General features: G+C 39.2%; 2 protein-coding genes across 2 annotated transcripts in view; one reads left to right on the top strand and one right to left on the bottom strand.

Annotated features, from left to right (window-relative positions):
- The window catches only part of LOC143288476 (homeobox protein cut-like 1), a 226,721-nt gene extending 206,985 nt beyond the window's left edge, over positions 1–19,736 (bottom strand). The window contains exon 1 of the mRNA XM_076597003.1: positions 19,562–19,736. Coding sequence (XP_076453118.1) covers positions 19,562–19,624 — 63 coding nt within the window. The 5' untranslated portion in view covers positions 19,625–19,736. The remainder of the gene's footprint in view (positions 1–19,561) is intronic.
- Positions 19,737–19,753: 17 nt separating this feature from the next.
- The window catches only part of LOC143288474 (nucleoporin 88-like), a 46,344-nt gene continuing 39,816 nt past the window's right edge, over positions 19,754–26,281 (top strand). Inside the window, exons 1-4 of the mRNA XM_076597002.1 lie at positions 19,754–20,145; positions 21,561–21,730; positions 22,614–22,739; positions 24,645–24,920. Coding sequence (XP_076453117.1) covers positions 19,900–20,145; positions 21,561–21,730; positions 22,614–22,739; positions 24,645–24,920 — 818 coding nt within the window. The 5' untranslated portion in view covers positions 19,754–19,899. The remainder of the gene's footprint in view (positions 20,146–21,560; positions 21,731–22,613; positions 22,740–24,644; positions 24,921–26,281) is intronic.

Below are 26,281 nucleotides of genomic sequence, written 5' to 3'. Positions count from 1 at the left end.
TCGAGCCTTTTTTGTGTCTCCCCACTGGCCCCTTACACATACTGAGCAGGAAAAAGTCAGAAATGTTCGTTGGGATGATCAGCGAAAACGAGCAAAGAAATGTTTTCACATGTGTGTGTGTGTGTGTGTGTGTGTGTGTGCGCGTGTGTATGTGCCTACGTCTATATGCATATGTCTATCAGATTTTTACTTGCACTCTCCACTAGACCCTTGTGGTGGTCTAGGTGCTAGTCTTCTGAATGAATGATAAACCGAAGTGCAGTATGCAGCATGTACTCAGCACACACAAAAGAACCCATGGCAACAAATGGTACAGTGTCACGATGCTCTGCCTAAGGACAGCTGCCTGAATTTCACAAAGAAATCTGTTATGACAAACAGCAAGTACAAAACAATCTGCATATATATGTGTTTATCAGTACATGCGCATACACATTTGCAATACACAGAAGTGCAACAACAAAAAAAGGGAAAATAATTGTAAATATGCACGACACTGTGAAAATGAGCAATCAAACACAAACCTGTCTGCAAGTGCATGTATATGTGTGCGAGTGAGTGCACAGCACGTGTGCTTGATAAAAAATGATTAAAAAAAAACACACACACACACAAGAAAAACAGTACATAACTGGTTGCTCAGCAGTGTGATAGAAAACGTCAAAAGAGTGGCAGGGGCCAGATAATGTTCGATTTATTCACTGGGCCGACAGTGCGGCACGCTGTGAGGGTTGAGAAATCTAAAGGCAATCTGAGGCAGGAGATAGAAACCCAGAGACCTGTCAAAAGACGCCAGAAGTCTGCTAGCCTCCACCAAGCCACCATAGCCTAGCTCCTTCCTCCACCCATCCTCCACCCATCTGTCAGCCTCACTTTCTGGATGGAAGGAAAAAAGGAGAAACTGCTTCTTCTTTTTCTCCCCCCCCCCCCCTCTCTCTCTCTCTCTCTCTCTCTAACTCCCCAAGTCTCGTCCCTCATCCTTTGACTTGACTGCGTATCACATCTAGTGAAGCCAATTGGAGACCCCATTACCTTTCTTTTGGAGAGTGTGTGGGAGAGAGGAGGGAAGGATGGGTTTGTTGGTGGTGACAGGCGGGGTGAGAGTGAAGGGATTGGTGACCATCATAAACTATATTCCATGTTCATAACTGCTAAAGTCCTATCTAACTTGATGATCCAGCAACACAAAATCCAACTCTATATAAATGCTCTCTCACTATTTTATCAAGAAAAAGGATCACACGGAAATCAAAGCTAGCAGTTTTGGACAATGGGTTAAGTTCCAACACATACATACCCATAAAAAAAAATCGGTCAATGTAATGAAAAGGATTTCAAGTTATTGTATTGTATTTCTTTTTATCACATCAGATTTCTCTGTTATACTTGACAAACAAAAAGAAAAGGCGTATTCAAAACAAAACAAAAAATACTGACCCTGGCCGGGTTCAACAAGAGATGCTGCTGCTATGATTATCTTATCATAATTGGACCTCATCAGCCCAATAAAAGTGTGTGTGTATAGGGGGAGACGGATTGGGGGGGGGGGGCGGTGGGGGGTTCTTTCATTTAAATTCCATCCAGCCACCAGTTAGCCAACCTGAGTCATTTTCTGTGCAAACTCCTCAGGTTGCACAGGGAAGTCTTTGCACGTTGTCTACTTATACTACCATTTACATGCCCATTTGGATGCCAAATCTAACCACACCTTCTTGAAGTCTGATAAAAGAAACCAGGATATTCATCACATGGATGAGCAGACCCTACACTGCAAATGTGTTGAAACTTCAGCTGCTGCATTAAAGGTCCTTAGAATACAGTGCCTGTTCGTGGTTTACATACAGTTCATATGTGTGTGCACATGTGTATAGGCGTGTGTATGCTTGAGCGCGCCTGTGCTAGTATGCATACCTACACCCACTTGTCATGTGCAGACACAGGTGCATTCAAACATGCACAAGCAACTGCTAGGAGGTTGAAACTCCCACCCACCCCCTTCTCCCCCCCCCCCCCCCCCCCCCCCCACCTCCTGTCCATTTCTACACAGTAAAAATGTATCCATGACCCTTATATGAGCTGAAGTAAACTAATGCCAGTAAGGAGAAGAAAAAAACTGGAGCTGGGTTTGGTTTGAGTGCTGAGGATGGAGAGATGCCCCAGTGATCTGCTCTATCTCTGCAGTAATGCCTGACGATTGGGGTGATAAACTCCACGTCACGATCAAAGGACCTCACCGCTTGGCTCGGGGAGATTCTGCTTGGCTGGGGTAATCTCCACGTTGCAACGAAACTGTGTTCATTTCAGCATCACCCATCTCATCCCACCCACTCCCCAAACACACTATACTTGCATGGTGTTTTTTGACGACCTACCTCATCTTGTAACTTCTGAGTCCTCCTCTCTCCCTCCCTTCCCTTCCTCCTTTCCCCCCCTCTACCTGCTCTGATTCCTGGGGTCGCCTTCTCCCTCGTTAACACGCCCCTTCCACCGCCAACCCACCACCTGCTTTCCTCCACTCCCACACAGTCTCCCTTCCAATCTGTTTGCCATTTTCCTAAATACCTCTCATCTCCCACTGACTATATTCCTTTCAATCTTCTGTAGAATTTTGTCGTGTGTGCGTATGTTTGTGTGTGTGTGTGTGTGTGTGGGGGGGGGGGGGGGGTTAGAGTGCGTGTGTGTGTGTGTGTGTGTGTGTGTGTGTGTGTGTGTTTCCTCTATATGCATTTGTGATTGGTTTTTGCCTAAGTGCGTGAACAAAAACAAAAAAACCCGAAGACATGCACATCACTCTGGAAAAAAGGACAAACACAACCTGTGTGTGTAAGCGCGCACACGTGCATGCATACGCGTGTTATCAAAAACATGCATGGTGCGCGTGCAGCGTTGCTAGGTTAAGAAAAAAAACTGATTGCTCAGTGGTGTGATAGAAAAACGTCAAAGAGCAGCAGGAGCCAGATAATGTTCAATTTATTCCCTCCGACCGACGTTGGGGCGCTGAGACATCTACTGGCAATCTAAGTAGGAGATAGGAACGCAGGGACCTGTCAAAAGACGCAGCGCGTTTGCCAGCAAAAGCCAAGCCACCCCAAAGCCCAGCTCCTTCCTCCTCTCCTGCTTTCTCCCATGTAATAACGTCAGTCTCGCTTTTTGGAAGGAAGAAAGGTGGTACAAACTTTTACGTCTCTGCGAGTCTGTATCTGTCTCTCTGTCTCATCGTTCATCTGTTGACGTAAACCGCGTGTCGTCGTATCGTATCTGGCGGTGCCAATTGGAGGCCCCATTACCTTTAGTTGTTGGGGTGGTTGTTTTTTTTCTTCTTCTTTTTTTTTTTTTTTTACTTTTTTTAAATTTTTTATAATGACGATGGGGCTGCGAGGGCGAGTCGATAGGGGTTGGGGTGGGGGGTAATGGTAGTGGTGGCATGTGTAGGAGAAGAAATCGGCGCCCCACGCTCAACCTAGATCCTACCTCGCTTGATGATCCAAACAGCGCAAAACAAAACCTTTTCCCAGCTTATCTGTTCTGTTAATATATATATATATATATATATATATCGCTTATCTATTCTGTCAGATCCCCCCCCCCCTGCCCTGCAACATATATGTAAGAAAGAAAGAAAGAAAGAAATAAAGACTTGCCCAAGAAATCAGGCAGCAAACAGTTTTGGACTCCAGTGGAGAGGTTCAAGTTCTACACAGATAATTAATCAGACATCCTTAAAAGTTCTCCGAGTCTTAATGAAGACGAGCAGAAGTAAATTAATGAGCATGATCTTTGCCTGCGGCAATTGGTTTAAGAAGCGATGCTGCTGATGCTTATCATACTGTTAGAATTTTCGTTTCAGGACCCTTGCTCAATGAAGAGGATTTGAAATCAGTGGGTTTTTGTTGTTGTTTTCTTTTGTTTGTTTAATAATGTCTGTTATTGTTTCTGTTTTGCTGTCTTCTTTTTGTTTGGTTTCGTTTGTTTTTTTTGTTGTTTTTTCTTCTTTTTGTTTGTTTATTGTTTTGTTTCTTGTTGTTGTTGTTTTTTGGGGGGTGTTTGTGTGTTGTTGTTTTTTCTCTTCCTTTTCCAATATCATTCAGCTGTCAGCTACCCTCACACTTCTCTTCTGCACAATCTACAAGGGGGGTGGGGGTGAGGGGTTATTTATTGCTTTTACTCACAGGCCAAACTGATGTCAAATCAAAGGATGTATACAGCAACAGAAGGAGAGATCCTTTCACTGCTGCTAGGCTGCTGCATAAAGAGAACAAATGAGAATGGAATGAATGTACAGAGTGAATATGTAAATAAATTATCTACATCTGTCTATATCAGTGTATGTCTGTATGTTTGTATGTATGTATGTGTTTGTATATATGTATTTATTTATTTATTTATTTATCTATTTATCTCTCTATATTAAGACAGCAAAACATCTGATCACATTACTGAGCCTTGCAATGATGTGTTTTGTTTCGTGTTGTTTGAAGCCACACTTACCTTGCGCCTTGTCTGCACTGTTCTACCCCCATCTCTCCCTCCCTCCCTCTCTCATTCTCCACACTTACCTTGCGCCTTGTCTGCACTGTTCTACCCCCATCTCTCCCTCCCTCCCTCTCTAATTCTCCACACTTTTGAAGTGAGAAAACCACTAATCCATCAAGTGATAACCTGAAGACTGTTGCCTCCAGATCTTGAAATGAAAGCTGTCCTGTAACAGCCATGTTTAAGAAAAATCTATACAAATGCTTCCAAAAAACAGGGACGAAAAAAAAAACCACCACTTAGGTTCATCTTGGCATACCAAAAAAATGGTCAATACAAGGTCATATAAACATCAGAATATATGAATGTAAATGGGTGTCTGTTTGGGTAAGGCCTTAGCCACAAATTACCTATCCAGAACACATCTACTGATGTATCAGCCCAGTTCATAAATGCTGAAACACAGTCGAGTTTTAGTACTTTCATCTGAAAGGTGTGTCCATGAAATGTGAACCCAATTACCTAGGTAGTTTCAGTGTTCCATTGCAGCAAATTCAAGTTTGAGCCCACAGCACACCAACTCTGCCCTTATCAAATTGCCACTGAGTCCATACAGTCCAAAGAATTAATAGCATTTCAAGCTAGCAGTGATCTACACACAAAACAAACAAGGCTTCTTGATTGTTAATAATGGTTATGCTCTTTTTTTTCTATTTCTTTTTAATCGTGTTAGTATGAATAAGTGCAAATGATCAGTGTGCACAAAATTCATTTCAAAATTTCAACTGATACAACCAAATTTCACAAAAACCAAGAAGACACGGGAACCACAAAGCCCACAGATTTGAAGCTGATCAATGAATTAGATCCACACTATGGAAGTACAAAGAATCATAATATACCTGCCCAAAAATGACGCAGAGTTGGTATAAAAAGAGGGGGGAGGGGGATCAAAAAAAGTGAAGAGATCCTATGTGGGGCAGATTGAAGAGAGAGATGAGGGCGTTGGGGGAGAGGAGAAAGACAGAAAGAGTGAGAATGGTCAGAGAGTATCAGAGGACGGGAGGGAGAGAGGGGCAGGCAGAGTGAAAGGAGGGTGGAGGGGTATAACATGTCACCGGGGTAAAACAAAAAATGTCCCCCACACACACACATCACCCCCCACCCACAAACATGCCATCCTCGAACACACAATCTTTCACATCTCACGAATCACGTGTTACGACCAGCCAGCTCTTCAGTCCCGTCTCGTCAAACCACATGTGGCTCTCGCTAACTGTTGTTCACCACCCCTTTCCATCAATCCACATTCCAGCAAAGGCATTCGTCTTGTAACGAATGTAAGGATCTCTTCATTAGCGAGATGTACAACAGTGATTAGCTGACCTGGCGCAGGCTGCGTCTAAGCCTTACCACCAACATACATGCGGGGGCCAACCTGCGTGCCAGCTAACCTGACTAACGAGCTGAATGGGGGATGTACAACTACCGACCGTACCCTTTATTGGTTTGTGTCATGGCTGCCCAGTTAACTATGTCACCCTTTACGAGAGTGAAAAGACTGCCGGGTGGGAAGTGGGGAATTCAGATTGGTTAAATTCTCTCTCTCTCTAGAAGAGTCCTGGAAAAGCCAGTGGGGCCCTTAAAACTAATAAAAGGAGTAAATGATACAGAGACAGAAATGGAGACTGACTTTATGAAACCCATGTTACCTGAAGAAGAAGGGGGGGGGGGAAGAAGGGGTGGTGGGAGGGGAAAAAACAGACCAAGATTCCCATGGGGGAAAAATCCTGGAACCCAAACACATTTCAGGAACAGGACCATTACATTTACAACTGTAGAACCAACCAGTTCTCCTCCGTTGTCTTGTCGAACCACAGATGGTTCCCACTGTAAATGTTCACTACTCTTTCGATCTACAGTCCCAACATCAGCATCCCATCCCTTTGCAATGATCTCTTCATTAGCAAGACGTACAACAACAATTAGCTGACCTGGCACAGCCAACTACAAGCCTCACTACCAACCAACCAGCAGGGCCAGCCATGTTCCAGCCAGCCTCCTTAACGAGGGACCATTGCCCACTGTACCCTTCCCTATGTGGCATGCCTAGTGGTGCCACACTGAATCTCTGAATGAGACTAAAGTGTAAGGGCTGGAGCTGTTCGTGTGGCCTCTCTCTCTCTCTCTCTCTCTGTATTTATAAGAAATGATTTTGGCTTTTAAAACCCATGCATCACAATGATGTACTTTAACAAGAAGGTAACAACAGTACAGTCTGAGAGTCTCCCTTTGCAAATGCTGTGCATGTGATCTGTTCGTGTTTAAATATTCAAATTTCAATACATATTTTTCTTACATTGTACAGATTGTATTGTTGCCATAATGACCATTCTGATTAAAACTTCCAGCACATGTTGTGAAATTATTTGGTGTTTGGATGAGATGATGAAAATGGGGCAGTGGGTTGAGATCCAGTAACATGAGAATGTTTGAAGATGTGCACAAGTACAAACAGTACATAGAAATAATAAACAATACTTACAGTCATCTGAATATGGTGTGTGTAATGTATTCTTATGAATGAATGAATGTATACATTTGAATGTGCTGTGGATATCCATATGTGCTGAGGGTGAGGGTGTAAGCAGATGCATTTTATTTCTCAATACAAATACATGCTTCTGCCTCAGTCTGTGTGCCATTTGACAATTTTAAAAATTTCTTATTCTTAAATTGTTTCTTAAAACATGTTAATTTATAAAGTGTGAGTGTGTGTGTGTGCGCGCGTTTAGGGGGAGGGGGGTTGGTTGTGTGTGTCGATATTGACGCTGCAGCCCACTGTGTTCTATTACTTGCTTGCATGTATTTGGATTTACATCACAAGTGTTGCTTTTTGATCTTTGGTCCAACCTTTATCATGTTGTCTTAAATATTGTGTGATGAACCTGTGGAAGCACGATAAATTTCCAAATGAATGAATCCAGATGTGTTGTAGTGTACTGTATTGCACTGCATTGTATTGTACTGTATTGTCTGTGAGCTCGCATGCTTGCCCTCATGTTTGTGCATGTGTATACATTTTCAGTTGGAGTGTGGAAACAAAAGTGGCTGGAGATGTGCCATACTGAAAAACGGTGTGTTCAACATAAACGCAAGAGGCACAACAGCATGATTTATATATACACATGAGCAGCCAAGCTTGACGTCTGGATGCATTAACACCACCAACATCTATGCTTCCACAGTACAGAAGGGTGAGAGAGAGAGAGAAACAACACACATATATATGTCTTGTGCTGATCCAAGTCCTCAGTGTGTAGAGTCAGTGCAAACCACAACAGACTTTCCAACAAAATGAGAAAGGTGTTTTATATACTGTGATTTGTTTGTCACTGTTGTTGCAAGGACAAATGCATGCTGCATGCATGTTTGTGCATGGTGTGTGTGTGTCCCTGTGTGGGCACCCATGCGTGCCTTGTCTGCATCAACCAAGAACAAACATCGAACTTCATTAGTTCTGCAGAGTGAAAAAAGTTTTGTTTCAGTCTTTAAAAAGATAATAATCTCATGGCATTTCTTGCAAGTTTATTTGCATTCATATTCTAACAAGAAAACAGAGGATGTTTCTTCTTCAAGAATTCCCCTCTCTCACAGTGGGGTGATGTCTCAGGTTAAATTATATTCATAGCATGACAAAACACAATTTATGCTCATGAACCGCCCATTCTTTCGCTATGAAAGGAGAGACACCAGGGTCTGTAAATTTCATAAATTAACAGCCGAGTTGCTCTTTGTGTTTGGGGGATGGGGGAGGGGGTATGGGGCAGAAGAACATTATGATTGTCATAAAAGAGTGACAAGAAAAACTGAAACTATCTGAAAATAACAGATTTACAACACCTGCCTGCCTGTTGTCTCTTCCAGGCGCTGATGTCAACAGGAAATGGGGGATGGGGAATCACTGAGAGAGGGTGGACAGCAAAAAACATGAAGTCTAAGCAAAAGATATGCATCACTCAATGAATACTAGTAAACATGTTTTACTGAACCAGTTTTTTTATGACTACACAGCATTTGTTTTGGTCTTTTTTCCTTGCTTGTTTTTTGTTTGGTTTTGTTGGTTTTGTTTTATTGTTGGTGTTGGTTTTTATTTTGGTCATGTGGCTGATCAGCAACATCATCTCTCTCTCCCAAAATAATAAAATCAGAATAAAACTACACACACATAAAAAAAAAAAACACCTGTTTTTAAAGTTTTCACCAGTAACTGTACATACACACTGTCAATGACTGACAAAGAATTGAATTCAACCATCTGTTATAATGCTAGCTTCCACCTTTTAAGACTATTTTTTGTTTTTTTCCGGTGCTGAGGTCAGTATGACTACATCAATGTGCTTTGCCCTGTCCTGAGCACAGAAAAACAACTCCTCCAGAAACTGTCACAAACATTTATTAGGATACATATAAAAGCTTTCATACTGCTGTATCATTAATGGATCCAGGCAAATCGTCTGCATTGAAAAAGAACAAACGTGTAAAAGTAATAATTGTTACAAAATATAATTGTAACAATTAATCAGTCAATGCATAAATTCTAAAATGAATGTGAAAATGATTCTTGTCCTTACTCATGAATCTGATGACCACAAAACATACTATCATTTGAGCCATGCATGTGTAAACATATGTGCACTTGTGTGTGTATGTGTGTGTGTGTGTGTGTGTGTGTGTGTGTTCACATGTGAGACAGCATAAATGTGTATACATACATGTATAACTATAAGTCACATGCATGCACTTTGCATTCATGCATGCAAATAATTTCAACTGAATTTGTTGAATATGCAACCACACTTGAACACAAAAAGAACATGAGCAAGAATCTCAATGTTTGTCTGAAGAGCACATGGCTCCTATCACTGCAATCGCACCTGTCCTCACATGGGACTAATTCTCTACTACATGAATCTCCAGTAAACTTGAAACTGCACAATAAACCATCACTACTGACCCCCTCCCTAAAAAGTGTGTGGCATTGGTGGCAACCCACACTGGTCACAACTCCTCCTCTGGGACTCCCTACCTCCCTCTCCCAACCAAACACACACCTTCAGTACTCTTTCCCCATTTTGTCCTCAGCACAGACTCTTTTCTGGCTGCTATTGTTCTCCCCTTCCCCTGATAACAAAAAATGGGATCCATTTTCTCTTCACACCCTGTAGTGAGTGATCTAGAGAAGCTGTGACAGTTTTCCTGTTAAGACACTCTAAGTGTAAAGGTTGTGTGTGTGTGTGTGTGTGTGTGTGTGTGCATGTGCGTGTGCATGTATGCAAGACCCGTAGAGAGAGAGAGAGAGAGTGTGTGTGTGTGTCTGTAAGGGGTAACATGACTGAGGAAGAAATGGTAAAGACTAAGAATGTTTAGTTTTTAATACTTAGTAAGCTTTTGTTCTGTTATGTGGTCTGCTAAAGAACGCATTCCGTTTCTTTTCCTCATTGCCTTATTTTACATTTGTGGTCTGCTGCTGTTGGTCAGGCAAGACACACACACACACACACACACACACGTGTGCGCACACACACACATATGTGTGCGCGCACGCGCGCACACACACACACAAAACATGTACTCAATTTTGTATATCATATAAAATGAAATATTAATGAAAACTGTAAATGGTCACTTGACAGCATGCTTAGATTATCAGACTTACAATACACACCTACATTATCAAAACTACACACACAAACACCAAAAAAAAACCAAAAAAAAATCATGTGGGATGATGGAAAAAGAGAAAAAGAGAAGAAAAAAAAGCTGGGAAGAGGTCTTCTTGGCACAAGGATTTTCTATCCAGCCACAATGACAGCAAAAACACAAGGCACATAATCACTTCAAGATGACACACTGCATGCCTCTTGTCATCACAATCCATGGGCCATCAGCCACCCCCTGCAGTCCCCCCATACCCCCCTTCCCCTCCCCAATCCCCCACCCATTACACTATCTCCTCTTAGTTATACTACACACAGATCAGTCCGCATACCTTGCAAAACTCATTATGGTCTGTCAACATGAAAATTTGGTGATGTATGCTGAGAAGCATCTGCTGATCAGCAGGAAAATTGAGCATGAATGCAAGTGTTTGTCACTTTGTGTTATTGTGTAATGCAAGCACACACACACACACATGCAAAAATGTACTGTCATCCTGGCAGTGATGAATCTGATCTGATCTGAGTATGTATACATAATTATGAATGTCTAATCGAGTGAGATATGGGGAGGGATGGGAGGGGAGGGGAGAGGGGTGTGTGTGTGTGTGTGTGTGTGTGTGTGTGTGTGTGTGTGTGTTTATTAGACTGTATACTGTACAGTGTATACACTATTTTTACTGCTGCTACTGCTGCTGTTTCTCAGTTGCTTCAGAAATCAGCAGAATCACTGCACACAATGTAAATCCAGTGAAAGCACAATTCAGTTTTTGTTCACACAGATTATTTGGGTCTTCTGTTGTTTTTACTTGGTTGTTGTTTTGTTTTTTGTTTGTTTCTTTTGTTTTTATGTTGTTGTTTTTTATCCATGGTGGTGGAGCTTCCCCATCTCCCTGTCCCTCTGTTTGGCTACCTAAAAGAGTATTCACCCCCAAAAAACGTTCCACACGTTTATTGATGCATGCAAACAAATAAGTACTCATTAATTACCCATTCACCCCACATGAATATCCACAAAATGTATATCCCACACAACCACACAAGTGCAAAGTCCCTTCACACATTACACATACACAAAATTCGCCCTTCATCAGTCATGCATAAATCAATATCAACAAAATACGAAAATGTCTGATGTTTGTACTATAATAAATATACACAATATGGTTACTTTACAAATTCCATACAGGATACTGTTCATGCATTCAAATAAATATACATAATATGGTTGTAAACCCTACAATTCCCATACTACTACTAGTACTACAAAGTTCTAAATACAAAATGTCTGCCCTGAAAGTCCCTCTGCCATTCCATCATAAAAGATTTTCTTCAGTCTCAATGTCCTTTATACTTATAGTTTTTTGCACACAAAAACACAAATGTCCACTCTGCAAGGCTCACAGCTCTTTCAGTTCATGTTCATGGCAAGTTCACATATAATGATATAGTCTACATTTTTTAAAGATGCTGTTGACACAGTTAATGATGGCCACCATTCTTTCTCTGTCTCTTGCAACTGGAATGAACTTCCTCTTTCACTTCATCAAGTCTCAACACTCAGCTCTTTCAAGTCTGGCCTTAAAACCCTCCTCTTTCCAAAATAGCCTCTCTTCCCTGCCCCTTCCTTGTCTTCAGTTTCTTCAGTTTTAGAGGGTTTTTTTTGGGGGGGGTTGTATGCTTACAGTTGACTTCATCAAGTTTTTGCACCTTATAAATATTATTATTAGTATTAGTAGGGTTTTTTTTTATGTATTTATCTATTATTTATTTATTTATTTACTTTTCTTTTTTTTTCTTTTTTTTATAATTTTTTTGTTTGATTTTGTTTTTGTATTGTTTTTTTTGGTTTTGGTTTTTTTCTCTCAAGGCCTGACTAAGCATGTTGGGTTATGCTGCTGGTCAGGCATCTGCTTGGCAGATGTGGTGTAGCATATATGGATTTGTCCGAACGCAGTGACGCCTCCTTGAGCTACTGATACTGATAGAGTTATGCATGCATGTGAATGACTGGTGCGAAAGTGCTTTGATTTGTCTCTGCACGAGATTCAGTGCTATATAAATACCATTATTATTATTATTATTATTATTATCATTACCATTATTATTAAATAACATCCATTGACTCTCTTGAGCACAAATATACACATACACACACAAACATGCGCACACACAAACACATACATCTACCACTGTGTACACAAACGCTCACAGAGCCACAAACAAAAAAGCACACACACACACACACACACACACACACACACACACTGAGTTAGACTGACCTAACCTTTTTTTTCCAATTCTTCACAATCAGAAGAAGGGGGAAAAAAACCCAGCAAAACTTTGGAAAGAGTTCATGGTGGGAGGAAAAAGAAAACTTATGCCAAAGCGAACCGCCACGAAATAATCATTAAAAACTCCTGTGACCGATCTAGCAGACATTCCTGGGGGAAATAAACAGACAGACAATGCAGCCAAAGCCATCGTCCCCCAAACCACAGCTTGAGATGCTGCAGTCAAGCCTTGGTGCCATGATCCTCCCTTTGCAGACTTTACGGAAAGTAAAAAAAAAAAAAGTCAGCAACCGAGCAGAAAGCTATCTGAAGATTGATGCCCCACGATCAAATGTTCAACCTCATCAATTTCTCATGAGGGTGGCTCGATCCTGCAACGCACCCCCCAAAGTGCGAGTGGGTGCAAAGAGAGTGTCCTCCCGTATCGATAAAATAAATCAATCAGCGTCTGTTCCCTTGCCAGTTGCAGTACAATTTCGTTGATGAAAACTTATTGATTTCTCACAATTTTCAAAGACAGCTGACTACTCCAGGCGCTGGTGCGGCTCTTCTCACCCTGTGCACTTGAGTGGTTTTGAGATCCACATCATGTAACTGCACTCTTCCAATTGCCAAACACAACAAAACAAAGGGGTGAAAAGAAAACAGAAGGAAAAAAACTGGAGGAAGGGGAAGGCAGCACAGGAGAAAAAACACACACACAAAAAAAAAAACCACCACCACCATTTTCATGCAGAGCTCTGCAATAAAAATAAACTGTTGGAACATGATGTATTCTTCTGAGAACTGTTGGATCGATAGAATAATGCTGTGGTGTAGCCAAGTCTTCCATTTTGCAGCTTACAGACACTGGTTAAGCATAAAGAATATTCACTGATTCTCAAAGGATCCATATATAATGGGGAAGGGAAAAGGACGACTCCTATAATCAAACCACATGTGCATAATCAATCAGGCAAGTATTGATCCCTGGGAGTTATGCTGTTTGGGAGAAGCTGAGCAAGCCTGGTCTTTTACAGCCTGCACACTCTATCCATTTCTTCTCCCACCCCTACCACAGACATATATATATATATATATCAGTATATGTGTGACTGTGTGTGAGAATACGATTTTGTTGATGTACAGTTATATCACAGTGTTGGTAGAGTCAATGAATTTAGTTTTTTGACAACATTTAACTGACTGCAGATATCAAAAATGACAGTGATAGATCAGTGAAACAGTGATAGATCTGATATGTACAGAACTTTTCTACAACACAATTGAAATAAGACCTTTTCTATCATTATAAAGTTGACAGATCTATATTCGTCTAACCAAACTTTCAAAAACTAAGAAGAAACCTGAATATCTTGAATTATTAAAAGAAAGAAATAAAATATCACAGCACATCAAATTTCAAAGCAATATCTCACATACATTTTTAAGTATATCTTTTACTTACATATCAGTTTTGTATTTATCCCAATTTTGATGATTTTCGCAAACTGCACAAAATGACACTCTTGAGGCCTGTGAAATAGCAAATAATACATTCCAGTTGCCAAAATCGTTATCAGTGAAGTTATGTAATCTATTTATCTATGGATATATAATTAACACTTGAAATATATATGTATGTATGTATGTATGTATAATGAGAACTAGATTTCATTTCAAGTCAGGAAATAAAATTGTACATTGTGTGTTAAAGCTTCCACGAAATTGATTACACAAATTTAATTTATCCGTTCTGCAAAGAAATGATTCAGGTTAAGTTTGTTTTCCAGATGATCTGCACTCGGTCTTGTGTTGTCCAGCCCTTACTTGTCAGTATTCTTATACAGATAAAAGTTTATTCTGTAAAAATACTACTGTTCTCATGTGTTCTCATGTGCCTTCACAGTAAGATTGTTGTCAGCTACAAGTGCAAGATGGTGAAGTTCAGAATGTCAAATTTCTTAGATAAAGCAAAGAAAGTACTTTGTTTTTAAATAATTTTGTACAAACATTTATGCACGTCTTAGTTACAACATATTTTAACCAACCCATCCTCACTGTCCAAGTCTTTCACTTTCTAATCATATACACAGTTAAATCAAATACTTTTAAAAAAAATAATAAAATAGACCTAAGTCAGAGTTTCATACATGACTGACATTAGTGACAGAGGAGTTTGTTTTAGCCAGCCTTACGTCATTTTTAGGGGATGTAAAGCTGGAGTGTACTGACTTGCTTAAAACAGTAAGTTAAGTAACCACTGTAATCAAATTTAGTTAAAAATCATTTGCTCTTATGATCAGAATGATGTAACATAGTTTGGGGGGTGGGGGGGTAAAGATGGTTCTGCACAAGTACTGGGTTGGTTTATTCTGCACACTATATCAGTATGAATGTATGCCATTATATAGTGAACCATTTATTTTTATACAATCAACCACTTCACTGCTAAACCCCAGCAAAATCAATTCAGAGCAAATGTAAATGAAGAACAATCAGTCTGTGCTGACTAATCATTATGAGCATTAATGGGCTGAAACTCCTATGTTTACTTGCTTAGTTAAATTGTCAATAATAAAAATGCTTGATAAGTTCACTGTCTGTTTTCACCTTGCCATTTCGCCCAGCTAGAAAGCTCTGTGCAGTCAATACTGACTTTAAGAAAAAACTTATTTATAATCATACAGAAGATGATCAGGTTAATGTTCTACTGTGCTACAGATGAAAATTTAAGAAGTCTGCATAAAACTCTTCATTTTATAATTCATTTGATTCTTTCTTTTTTTCTTTTTTTCTTGAATGAATGTGTGTGTGTGTGTGTGTGTGTGTGTGTGTGTGTGTGTGTGTGTGTGTGTGTGTAACAAAATTTGTTTGAAAAGATGTGCAGACTTTCTCTGAGAGCCATGGACCAGCACTTTTTGCAAAGGCACACACAGAGAATGGAAAAATTGAACAAATTTTCATTCATACTATTTTTTCATGATGGAGAATGATTGGATTGTCAGTCCTGTCAACATGTTTGTCCATGTATATACATAAATCTGTGTACAGAGAACAGCAGCTATTCTAGAATTAACACTATTCTGGGTAAAGAACTGTCATACAATCTAGCACAGAGAGCTTTATAAATCAACTGAACTATGTCAGGCTGTCAAATTCTTCAATCTACACCAAAATTAACAGTCTCAAACTGTATCAAGATGGATTCAGCAAAACCTGACTTGGATGTCTGATAGTACACTATACATCATACGCATATGAAATCTTCTCAAGAAAATGACAAACATAACCAATCAGCTCTGAAGGATCTTGATCCAAAACTGCACAAGTCTTCACGAACTTCATGAAGCTGCCCTCACTCTACTCCCCACACACACACACACACACACACACACAAACACCAATGATCAATGCAATACACACTTTTTGTGCATCGTTTTATTGTGGAGAATCTGACACGAGTGTTAGATATCCATGCTTTCTAAAACAAATGAACACAGAACTGTCTCAGTGATACAAACTCAATTCTCTGTTGGACATCAGACCAATAAAGCTTGCTGAATGAGTTAATGCTCAATCATTCTTTCAATGAACAGGAGAAATGTCCTATTATATTTTTGCCAATACAATCAGTATACAATAATTTAGTAATTTTCTTATCTTCTAGATATCATGCCCTGTAACATGTCATCTAACAAAATGGCATCACACAATCAACTCTCCTTTAAGTTAAAGTAGACATGTAAACACTGCTGAAACTGTTGACAGTGTGAGTGCTGTGATCCTCTTCTCTCACCTCAATGTCTGTCTGCTCACTGGTTTGGGGAATCTACTACTGTTTGTAACAGTTATCAACAACAAAAAATATAACAACAATAATAACAACAAGAGAGAGAGAGAGAGAGAGAGAGAGAGAGAGAGAGAGAGAGAGAGAGAGGCACATATGAAGAAAAATGAAAGGGGGAGCGAGACAGGAATTTGGTCAGCATTCTTTCTTCTCTCTTCTTTCCTGCTTTAGTTGTCATTTGTAACATCTGAGTTACAGATGGGAAAGTAAACTTCTGTACTAAGTACAAGAAGTTCTATAGCTGTAGAACATGACAAGAAACAACACAATTTTAATTTCTATAGCTTCAGTCTGTTAAAAAGAGTTAGTATTGTTACTTGATCATTTGATTCAGTCACAGAGGGTAAGGTTGTATTTGCAGGTTCATTTATGTTTGGTCCATGGGATGGTTTTGACTTAATTCTGCTCCAAAACTCAACTTATCTTCTCTAGTAAATTTATTTGTTCTCTGCATTCACATTCTGCAGGTAGAAAGGACCCACTTTCAGATTCTTTACGCAGTGAGAGGGAAGGTGGGGGGTGGGGGTTGTAGCATAAATTTGCAAATGAGCTCTCTGCAGCAGCCACAGAAAAATCAAGAGTTTCAGTTGATCACTTGATCAAGTTAATGTTTGCTGGTTTGAGGGCCAGTTGAGATATAAAACAGAGTCCAGGCTAAAAACACATGAAATACTTTTTAATTTCTTTCAAGTGGTATAAATTCTACAAGACCAAAATTGAAATAAGGTTATGACAGCAATTTGTAACATTACATCATCTGTTTACATCAGTTTACTGGTGCATGTGTGCATGTTTGTGTGCATATATAATACATATGAACACACACACACACACACACACACACACACACTTAAGTATGCCTGCACATGTGTATGGATGTGAGTATTGCTATGTGTGGGTTACTGTGTGTGCTTTTGTGTGAGAAAATTGTAAATGTAAGACTATGCAAATTATAAATATTGGATAAATTTTAAAATGTAAATTTATTAACCAATTTTGTTCTCCTTGGAAAGAAGATTCTATTCTTTCAAAAGCAAATTGCAATACAGATGTTTTGACATCATACGACATATGATCCATGTTGACACATTTATCAAGCATTTTTCCTTATTCTTTACCACATGAAGACTGAAAACATCTGCTTTTTACCCATGCACAACAGCACACACATACAAGTCTCTCTCCAACTGACTTTATGCTTCCCCCCACCCCTGCCCCCAATATATATACATATATATATATATATATATACATATATATATATATATATATATATATATATATATATATATATTATGTGTTTTTCTTTCAGTTTGACATAAATTTGTATGTACTGTTCTATGACTTGTAAGCATTAACTGATTAAGGTGTTATATTATCTTTGCCTGCCCTCTCTCACTCAAGATTTTATTGAGTTTCAAATATACCTAATACTGGAAAAACACACACACACACACACACACACTAACAAACACAAACATAGAGTCATACACACAATTCTAAGATAGCAGGAAGTTTTTTCTTTAAAATCAAACAGAAGAAGAAGAAGAAACAAAACAAAGAGATAAAAAAAAAGAAAGAAAAAGACTGAATGAAAAGAAAAAAGGGGAACCGAGAAGGACTGACTGACCATACTAATTATTATCAATAAACTTACAAATACAGAAGAATAAGTGTACCGGAAGAGGGGCAAAAGGCTCTGTCAAGAGATAAGTCAGATTAACTGCAGATGAATGCACCGCCATCTTTTGCACAAGTTTGACATTTCTACTTTTATTTAGTTACAACTTACATACAGTACACAAAAAGTGACAAGGATTACACCATTATTTTCCTGAGAAAAACAGCTCAGCTGGAACATTTCTGGGTGATACTTCAAGAAAGCTAAAATCATTGGCAACAAGACGTATAATTTCAATACAGTTTATTAACAGTAGTAATAATAGTGAAAATAACCACTTGAGATGGACAGACTTTTTTTAATAAGGTTTGACAATACTAATACTATGTTTTTCAAAGCAGTTGTTTTGGGGCATTAAAAAATACATTTCACTGTTTTTTCAGAAGCTGGTTACACTCAGGATGTTTAGTTTCAATGTCACTCACAACTTCAACAAGAATTAAACTAATCTCAAGTTCTGTTACTTTTTCTTCTCTTTCTCTCTCCCTCTTTTCGTTTTTGTTTTATTCTGAGAGATCAAACCAAGCAAAGCAAAAGAAACTATAAATAGAAAACAAAACAAAAATTATAATAAAGTAATCAGCTTTTCTCAATATCTCACTCCTTGTTATGTTAAAGTTTATTTGTTTATTTATTTTTTGTCTTTAGTTTGAGAGAAAAAAGATTGGGATGAATCTGACATATCCTGGAAAGATTAAATGAAACAGACTCAGCAGGAGTTAACTATCAATTCATAAAATACTCTCTTGTGTTTGGCAGTTGTTCCAAATGCCAAGGATTTCTATTCCTATGAGTGTGATAATAAGTAACAGTTTAACTCAACATCCATGTTCACTGTTACTCACACACCACTAGCACAAAACACACTGATCATACACAAGGGTATGGAAACATGTGGCATGCATTATCCCAGGATAGGCTGGTACTGCCTACACACACACTGGACAAATAACACAACGCATCATACACATAACGTATACATCCGAAGCATGCTTTAGTGAAAGAAATTTTGCAGACGTCTGTATCATCAAGCTGACAACACACAGCGACTGGCCTCGAGAGCAGCCAGAGCCTGCTTCCCATAAACTCAGTCAGATGGCTCCAGTAATCCTACACCGATCGGCGCCCCACTTCACCCAGCCTGCTCTGATTCCTTGCATCCTGCAGTTTCCCCTGAGCACTTTTCCCTCCGACAACTCGACAGACTCCGTGTTCCACCAGTCTGATAGATTCAGCCTGTCTCAGTGACATCACGACCAAAGTTTCAAACTTCCAGCCAAGTCCAGAAACTCCCAAATAAGTCCATCCAGTGAATCATCCACCCATGATATTACGCACAAACATTGGCAGGATGGCTGTTGACGCGAAATCAGACAAAGAACGCAGATCTGAAATGGCCACATCGATTATTGCTGATATTCTGTCACAAGCACAGAAACTGGATCACAGCCACCGCGACGAAAAGCACGCAGACAGGGCAGTATTACACGCAACATGTATACTGATCTAATGAGATACTTCCGATTATGTTCACTTAATATTTTAAAACACATCAGACACTTACCTGTAACTCTTGGAGATCAAAGTTTTTCCAAAAGTTACACATCGACTGCACATTCGCAGCCATCTTGCGAATGGAATCACCAAGCCCAATTGATTGGTCACATGACCTAGGTCGCTGGCATCGAATCGGCCTCTTCCTCTATCAAGCCAAACTCTTTTCAGATTAACGGTTTTAGTTTCTTATGAGATGCAAGCCAAGAAAACTGCGACCTATTCACACAAATTTTATATTTATAACACAGAACGAATGTAAACTGATATAGGAAATCAGGATGCAGAACTTTATTTGTGCAATTTATTCCTTTTGACGATTTTGGAGTTAGAGAGTATTGCAGCAAAATGGCGATGTCCGGAGAAGACTGCTGGCGCGACAAACTGAAAGTTCATCCTATTTGCAAACGTTTGAAAGAAAGCTTTAGCAAACAAAGTCCACATGCGACTGTTGGACACGCAAGGAGTTTAGTGGCAATCAAAAACGGAGATCTGTTTGTATGGGACAGTTACAACGCTAATATTGTTCACTGCAATTTAAAAAGCCTGGTTTCAGTTTCACATCAGAAAGATGGTTCCAGTAACCATTTTCAGGTTTGTAAATATATGTTAGTCTTGACTGCATTTACTTCCATAGATGCTACATAAGATACAAGCGAAGTTAGTAGATATGGGTCACTATGTAATAAAAACAGAAATATACATTCGTTGAAACAAGGGAAGTAACCCATTGAAGTGTGGCAATCGATATTGAATTGGAACTTAAGTTTAGTCCAAACTGCATCTGTGAGGCCCCATACTTTATACTCTCATATTTAAATATTCATTGTTTTCACATATTTCCAACGAAGATTATGGTCAATTTAGTCTTATGAGATATTAAGGATGCTTTGCAAATGGCAGTTGAAAATGCAGGACCAGGAAAAAAAATTGAATTCATAAACTTGTTCATTTTTTGGATTTGGGCTCTTAACTACTCAGAGTTCTCAGTTTTGCAATCAGATGGTAAATATTGCTGTTTCTCATGATACATTCCTGGTATGGTTTTAGTGTATGTGTGCAACTTCATTGTAAACTTGGAGAGGTTATGAAACTTAATCCAGTAATGTATTCCAGGAGTCAGTTATTTGGGTAAAATAGCAGAGTAATCAGAATATTTTGGAATAAACTGTTCTTGGACCCTTGGCTGTATCCCACAGAATTGAGTATGTTATGATAATAGACACTAGGGCCACACAGTTGGCTTCATTGAGGGTCATCCACTTTAGAGATGTATGTTTGACAGTTGTTTTCAGTTTCCAGACCAACATAATATTGCAGGTGTTTGCACCTCTCAGAACTGATTAATGCCAAGATACAGTATAAAAAGAAGCTTATCACATACTTTTGCCACAAAATTCCAAACCTCAATTCACATTCATGTCGGCACTATTGTCAGAATCCTCTTCATCATTTATCATCTCTTTTTTCTTTCTTTTTCTTTTTTTTTTCTTTTTAGTTGACCTTAATCCTTACATGTCCTGCTTTCTTGGTGACATCAGTTTAAAACTATCATCCACTTTCATGCTTTTGAGTTGATGTCAAGATCGTCAGTGTCAGCAGATTTATGGTGGAATGTCAATAAAGGGTCATGTCTCAACACCAGGGGAAACACTCATTCTAGCTCTGCATCTATGCCTGTAATTAATGTCATCAGTGGAGTGCTTGATTGGGTGTAATTTTATTTTTTATCTAGCAAGTCAACAGGTGTAGACACGCTTATGTCTCAACCTCTTTCATGTTATATGCTTGCAGAATATCAGATCCAGTAATCCATGTCAGTGCTATACATGTAGATTGTGGTAGAGTGAAAATGCCTTGTAAAAGTAATTATATACATGTAGATGTACTAACCATTACATTTACAGAGTCATCAGTAAATTGATTTGGTCAGCAGGTCATACAATGAAAAAGTAAGTAACGTGTGTTTGTGTATGGATACAAATTGCAGATGCTCTTTGTGTGTGTAGGTGTTGGTGTGTACCGACACACCAAGGTTTGAAGTGGAGGGTGTGGTGCTGAATGCCTGTGGAAGTCATCTTGCCCTGTGGGGGCCGCGTGGCATTCGGGTGCTAGAGCTTCCACAGCGATGGGGCAAGCACTCTGAATTTGAAGGTGGCAAGGACATCATTTCCTGCAAGTAGGTATCTTAAATTGATTAACAGTAGAATCAATCATAAAACAAGTGCTTGGTGACACAAAGATGCACAACTTCAGTATAAGATTTATGCTACAAAATTGTTATTTGTTTACTTTTTTTTTAATGAAAATTTTGATGTGTCATTTGATTTGCCAGTTTCAATCATGCTGCAGCTTTTGAAGCAAAAGAATAACAAGCATCATAATATGTTTCTCTGTCAATACACAGCAATGGTTATTGATAATGTGTAATAGTCTGTGGCTTATCACTGTGTCAGGAATTCAGAAAGCTTCAGTTTCAAGGTGGTGTCAAAGCATGCAGACAGTTCCGTACATTCTACTCTACAATTGCTGTAAAAAAAAAAAAATAAATAAAAAATTAAAGAATTAAAAAAAAAAAATATATATATATATATATATATATTATAAAAAATAAAAAAACAATAACTGATCTTTGCATAAACCCAACTTTCTGATCAGGCCTTCAGAGCATTCCTTAGGTTTGTTTGTGTAAAACATAAACATTATAATGACCACACACACAAAAAAAACAACCAAATGCCAGATCTTCACGTAAACCCAGCGTTCGTCAGGCCTTGACAGACTACCCTAAGTTTGTGTAAAACATTAACATATAATGACCACCAAAAATATCAAGACATTCAGGTTGTTGGGTTTTTCTTTAAAAGGCAGCAGTGATTTGTATTTGATAGTGCATTGGACTTTTTTGTTGTTGTTGGACATCTGTTGGACAGATTTTGTGAGGTTTTGTGTTGGACAGATTGTTTTTATTTCTTCTGTTAAATTTTAAATGCATGAACTTGTTGAAGATTGTGTAGAGGCCCTACTAAACCACTGAAAAACTACACATTTGGCACTTGCAGAACAGTGAGGCTGGCAACACGACACCTTGCTGGCAGCCAATGGCTGCAGGTGAGACATGTCACCTGGCATCCGGGCAGCTCTACAGATACTCACCTGGCAGTGCTGACCTCCGACAACATCTTCAGGTGAGTAGGCATGGAAATTGTCAGATGTGCTCGTTTATTCTTATTCTCATTGATTTCATGTCAGTTCTCCACAAAGTGATTTAGATGCACATTTTTTCACTGCAGCACACAATTACACAAAATCGAATGGTGTCGAGAAAGGGTGGCATGAGGGGGGAGGTAAGAGTTTAGCTGTCTGAAATATACAAGTAGACATGCAAAGCCTTCATGGCTCACGTGTGATTCATGCTGTTCAACACCACCAGAACAAGTAGGTATGTAACATATTACAGAAATATTGAAATGATCTTAAAAACATATCATTTCCATCCATTATTACATATTTAGAATTCTCTCCTCCATTCCTCTGTGCCATTCTTACTCCTGTTCTAATGCTGGTCATAGAAATGTGTATCATGTTCTCATGGAAATTTTTAGACTTATTTTCATTGGATTTTAATATATATTTTAAAATATGTTTTGTAAGGAGTGTTCCAGTATTTTCATGTTTGTGTATTGTTTTTCTGAAGATTGTCTAAATTATATGCATATGTGTTGTGTGTAGTGTGTACAAGATTGCAGTATGTACAAGATTGTCTGCATTCCATTTTTAAACTAAAGGTACGCAGTGTGTACAAGATTGTCTACATTCTGTTTCGAAACACATGTTTGCAGTGTGTACAAGATTATCTTCATTCCGTTTCTTAACATATGTGTGCAGTGTGTACAAGATTGTCTGCATTATGTTTCTAAACATATGTTTGCAGTGTGTACAAGATTATCTACATTCTGTTTCTTAACATATGTGTGCAGTGTTTACAAGATTGTCCGCATTCTGTTTCTAAACATATGTTTGCAGTGTGTACAAGATTATCTTCATTCCGTTTCTTAACATATGTGTGCAGTGTGTACAAGATTGTCTGCATTATGTTTCTAAACATATGTTTGCAGTGTGTACAAGATTATCTACATTCTGTTTCTTAACATATGTGTGCAGTGTGTACAAGATTGTCTGCATTATGTTTCTAAACATATGTTTGCAGTGTGTACAAGATTATCTACATTCTGTTTCTTAACATATGTGTGCAGTGTGTACAAGATTGTCTACATTCTGTTTCGAAACACATGTTTGCAGTGTGTACAAGATTATCTTCATTCCGTTTCTTAACATATGTGTGCAGTGTGTACAAGATTGTCTGCATTATGTTTCTAAACATATGTTTGCAGTGTGTACAAGATTATCTACATTCTGTTTCTTAACATATGTGTGCAGTGTTTACAAGATTGTCCACATTCTGTTTCTAAACATATGTGTTGTGTACAGTGTATAGATGATTGTCTACATTCTGTTACTAAACATACGTGTTGTGTGCAGTGTGTACAATATTGTCTACATTCTTTTTCTAAACATATATATTGTTTACAGTGTGTACAAGATTGTCTAAATTCTGTTTCTAAACATATGTGTTGTTTACAGTTTGTACAAGATTGTCTAAATTCTGTTTCTAAACATATGTGTTGTTTACAGTGTGTACAAGATTGTCTACATTCTATTTCTAAACATGTGTTTTGTGCAGTGTTTACAAGATTGTCTACATTCTGTTTCTAAACATATGTGTTGTATGCAATGTATACAAGATTGTCTACATTCTGTTTCTAAACATATGTGTTGTGTGCAGTGTATACAAGATTGTCTACATTCTGTTTCTAAACATATGTGTTGTGTGCAGTGTATACAACATTGACAACATTCTGTTTCTAAACATGTGTTGTGTGCAGTGTTTACAAGATTGACAACATTCTGTTTCTAAACATGTGTTGTGTGCAGTGTTTACAAGATTGACAACATTCTGTTTCTGAACATGTGTTGTGTGCAGTGTTTACAAGATTGACAACATTCTGTTTCTAAACATGTGTTGTGTGCAGTGTGTACAGCCTGACAGAGCCAGAGCACCCAGAGAGCACCACACGCCTGCAGGCGGGAGAGATGACCAGCAGTGTCTCCCCCAGCAAGTTCAACATCAGCATGGCTCTGGGAGAGACAGCTGTAGCCTTCACCTTTGGTCCCCCACAGGAGCTGCAGCCTGTGAAACGCCCCTTTCAGGTCCACAGGATGGAGGACGCCATTACTGTCTGGCCAGTCTACTTCATCAAAGGCAATGGTGACGTTATGGTCACCTACTCTGAGGTGGTGTCTAACAGGTGGGTTTGGTCAGGTTTGGTTTGGTTTGTAGGTTTGGAACCAAAAATAATTCTCCATAAATTTCCACAATACATCAGTGTGAACATGGACTGAATGCAACATAAAAATATCATTCATATTTACTGGTGATTTCTAGAATTTTACAAATGCACAGATAGCACTCAGGGCTTGACATTCACTTTTTTCCCCATTTGCCCTGGGCAAGTCTCTGGAAAATGCACTTGCCCTGATAGATTTGGCACTTGCCCTACTTTCAGAAACATGCATGAATCATAAGTGCATGCAGGCACAACACACACACACACATGCACACACTCACACACACACAGAAGAAAGCAGTCAAACCATTTTCTTTAACTCATGATTGCTTTATTGTGTTTCACAAAAGATATATGATGTTTTAACGTGTTCAGTGCCAGAGATTTTTTTTTTTTTTTTTTTTTTTTTTTTTTAATAATTTTTCAAGAGTTTTTCCTCTGCCAGGATTACATGTTGCCATAATCGGAGCCATGCACAGTTTTGGGGGTTTGTTTATTTGTTGTTTTTCCTGTATGCGTGTGTTTCTTGTTTGTTTTTATACATCATCTCAACAACTCAGACAAATAGCCCAACCACCAGTGGCAGTGGTTGAGCACCTGATCAGAAAGTTTTCTGCTCTTGATGCCAGCAGTGATCACTCCTCTCTACTGAACTTTTGGCAATGGTTTAGGTGCTTGTCTTTCAGGTGAGATGATAAAATGAAGTCCAGTGTGCAGCATGCACTAATTGCACATGAAGAACACACAGCAACAAGAAAGTTGTCCATGACAAATAACATGGATAATTCCACCAGCCGCCGTGGCGAAGTGGTTAGCGTCGCGGACTGATGGCTGGGGGGACGCGGGTTCGAATCCCTGCAGAGGTGGGTTTGTCAGTCCGTGGCCGGCTCCTACCCAGAGTTGAGTGTGCTGTGGCTTTAAATGGGGAGACTGGGACCATACAGTCGAGTGTCATCCACTTCAAGGATGCGTCTTTCGGTGTGTTGCTCTAATTACCTGACCAATACTGCAAGTGTCTGTATCTCTCTGGCCTGGTTAACGCCGGGATATCATTATGACAGAAAGCGTAGAGTACAGCCTTGTCATGCAGTCCCATACCAAAAATGGACCTCCATAGCAACATCGTCATCATCATCCTCCTCCTTCATCGTCATCAATATAAATAAAATAGTCTCAAAGTCTGTGGCCTTTCATGCCCTGCTCTGGTGGTGACCTCAGTTTCGATACCCCTCCACTTCCATGCTTGGGATGAGTCCTGTCAATGTCGTCAGTGTCGGCAGATTCATGGGGGGCTGCTGTTTGATGGACGTGGTGGCGGTCTC

The sequence above is a fragment of the Babylonia areolata genome, chromosome 12 (assembly GCF_041734735.1).
Source record: "Babylonia areolata isolate BAREFJ2019XMU chromosome 12, ASM4173473v1, whole genome shotgun sequence".
Lineage (NCBI taxonomy): Eukaryota > Metazoa > Mollusca > Gastropoda > Neogastropoda > Buccinidae > Babylonia > Babylonia areolata.
The sequence above is the reverse complement of the archived record's forward strand: the minus strand, read 5'-3'. Positions and strand labels throughout refer to the sequence as shown.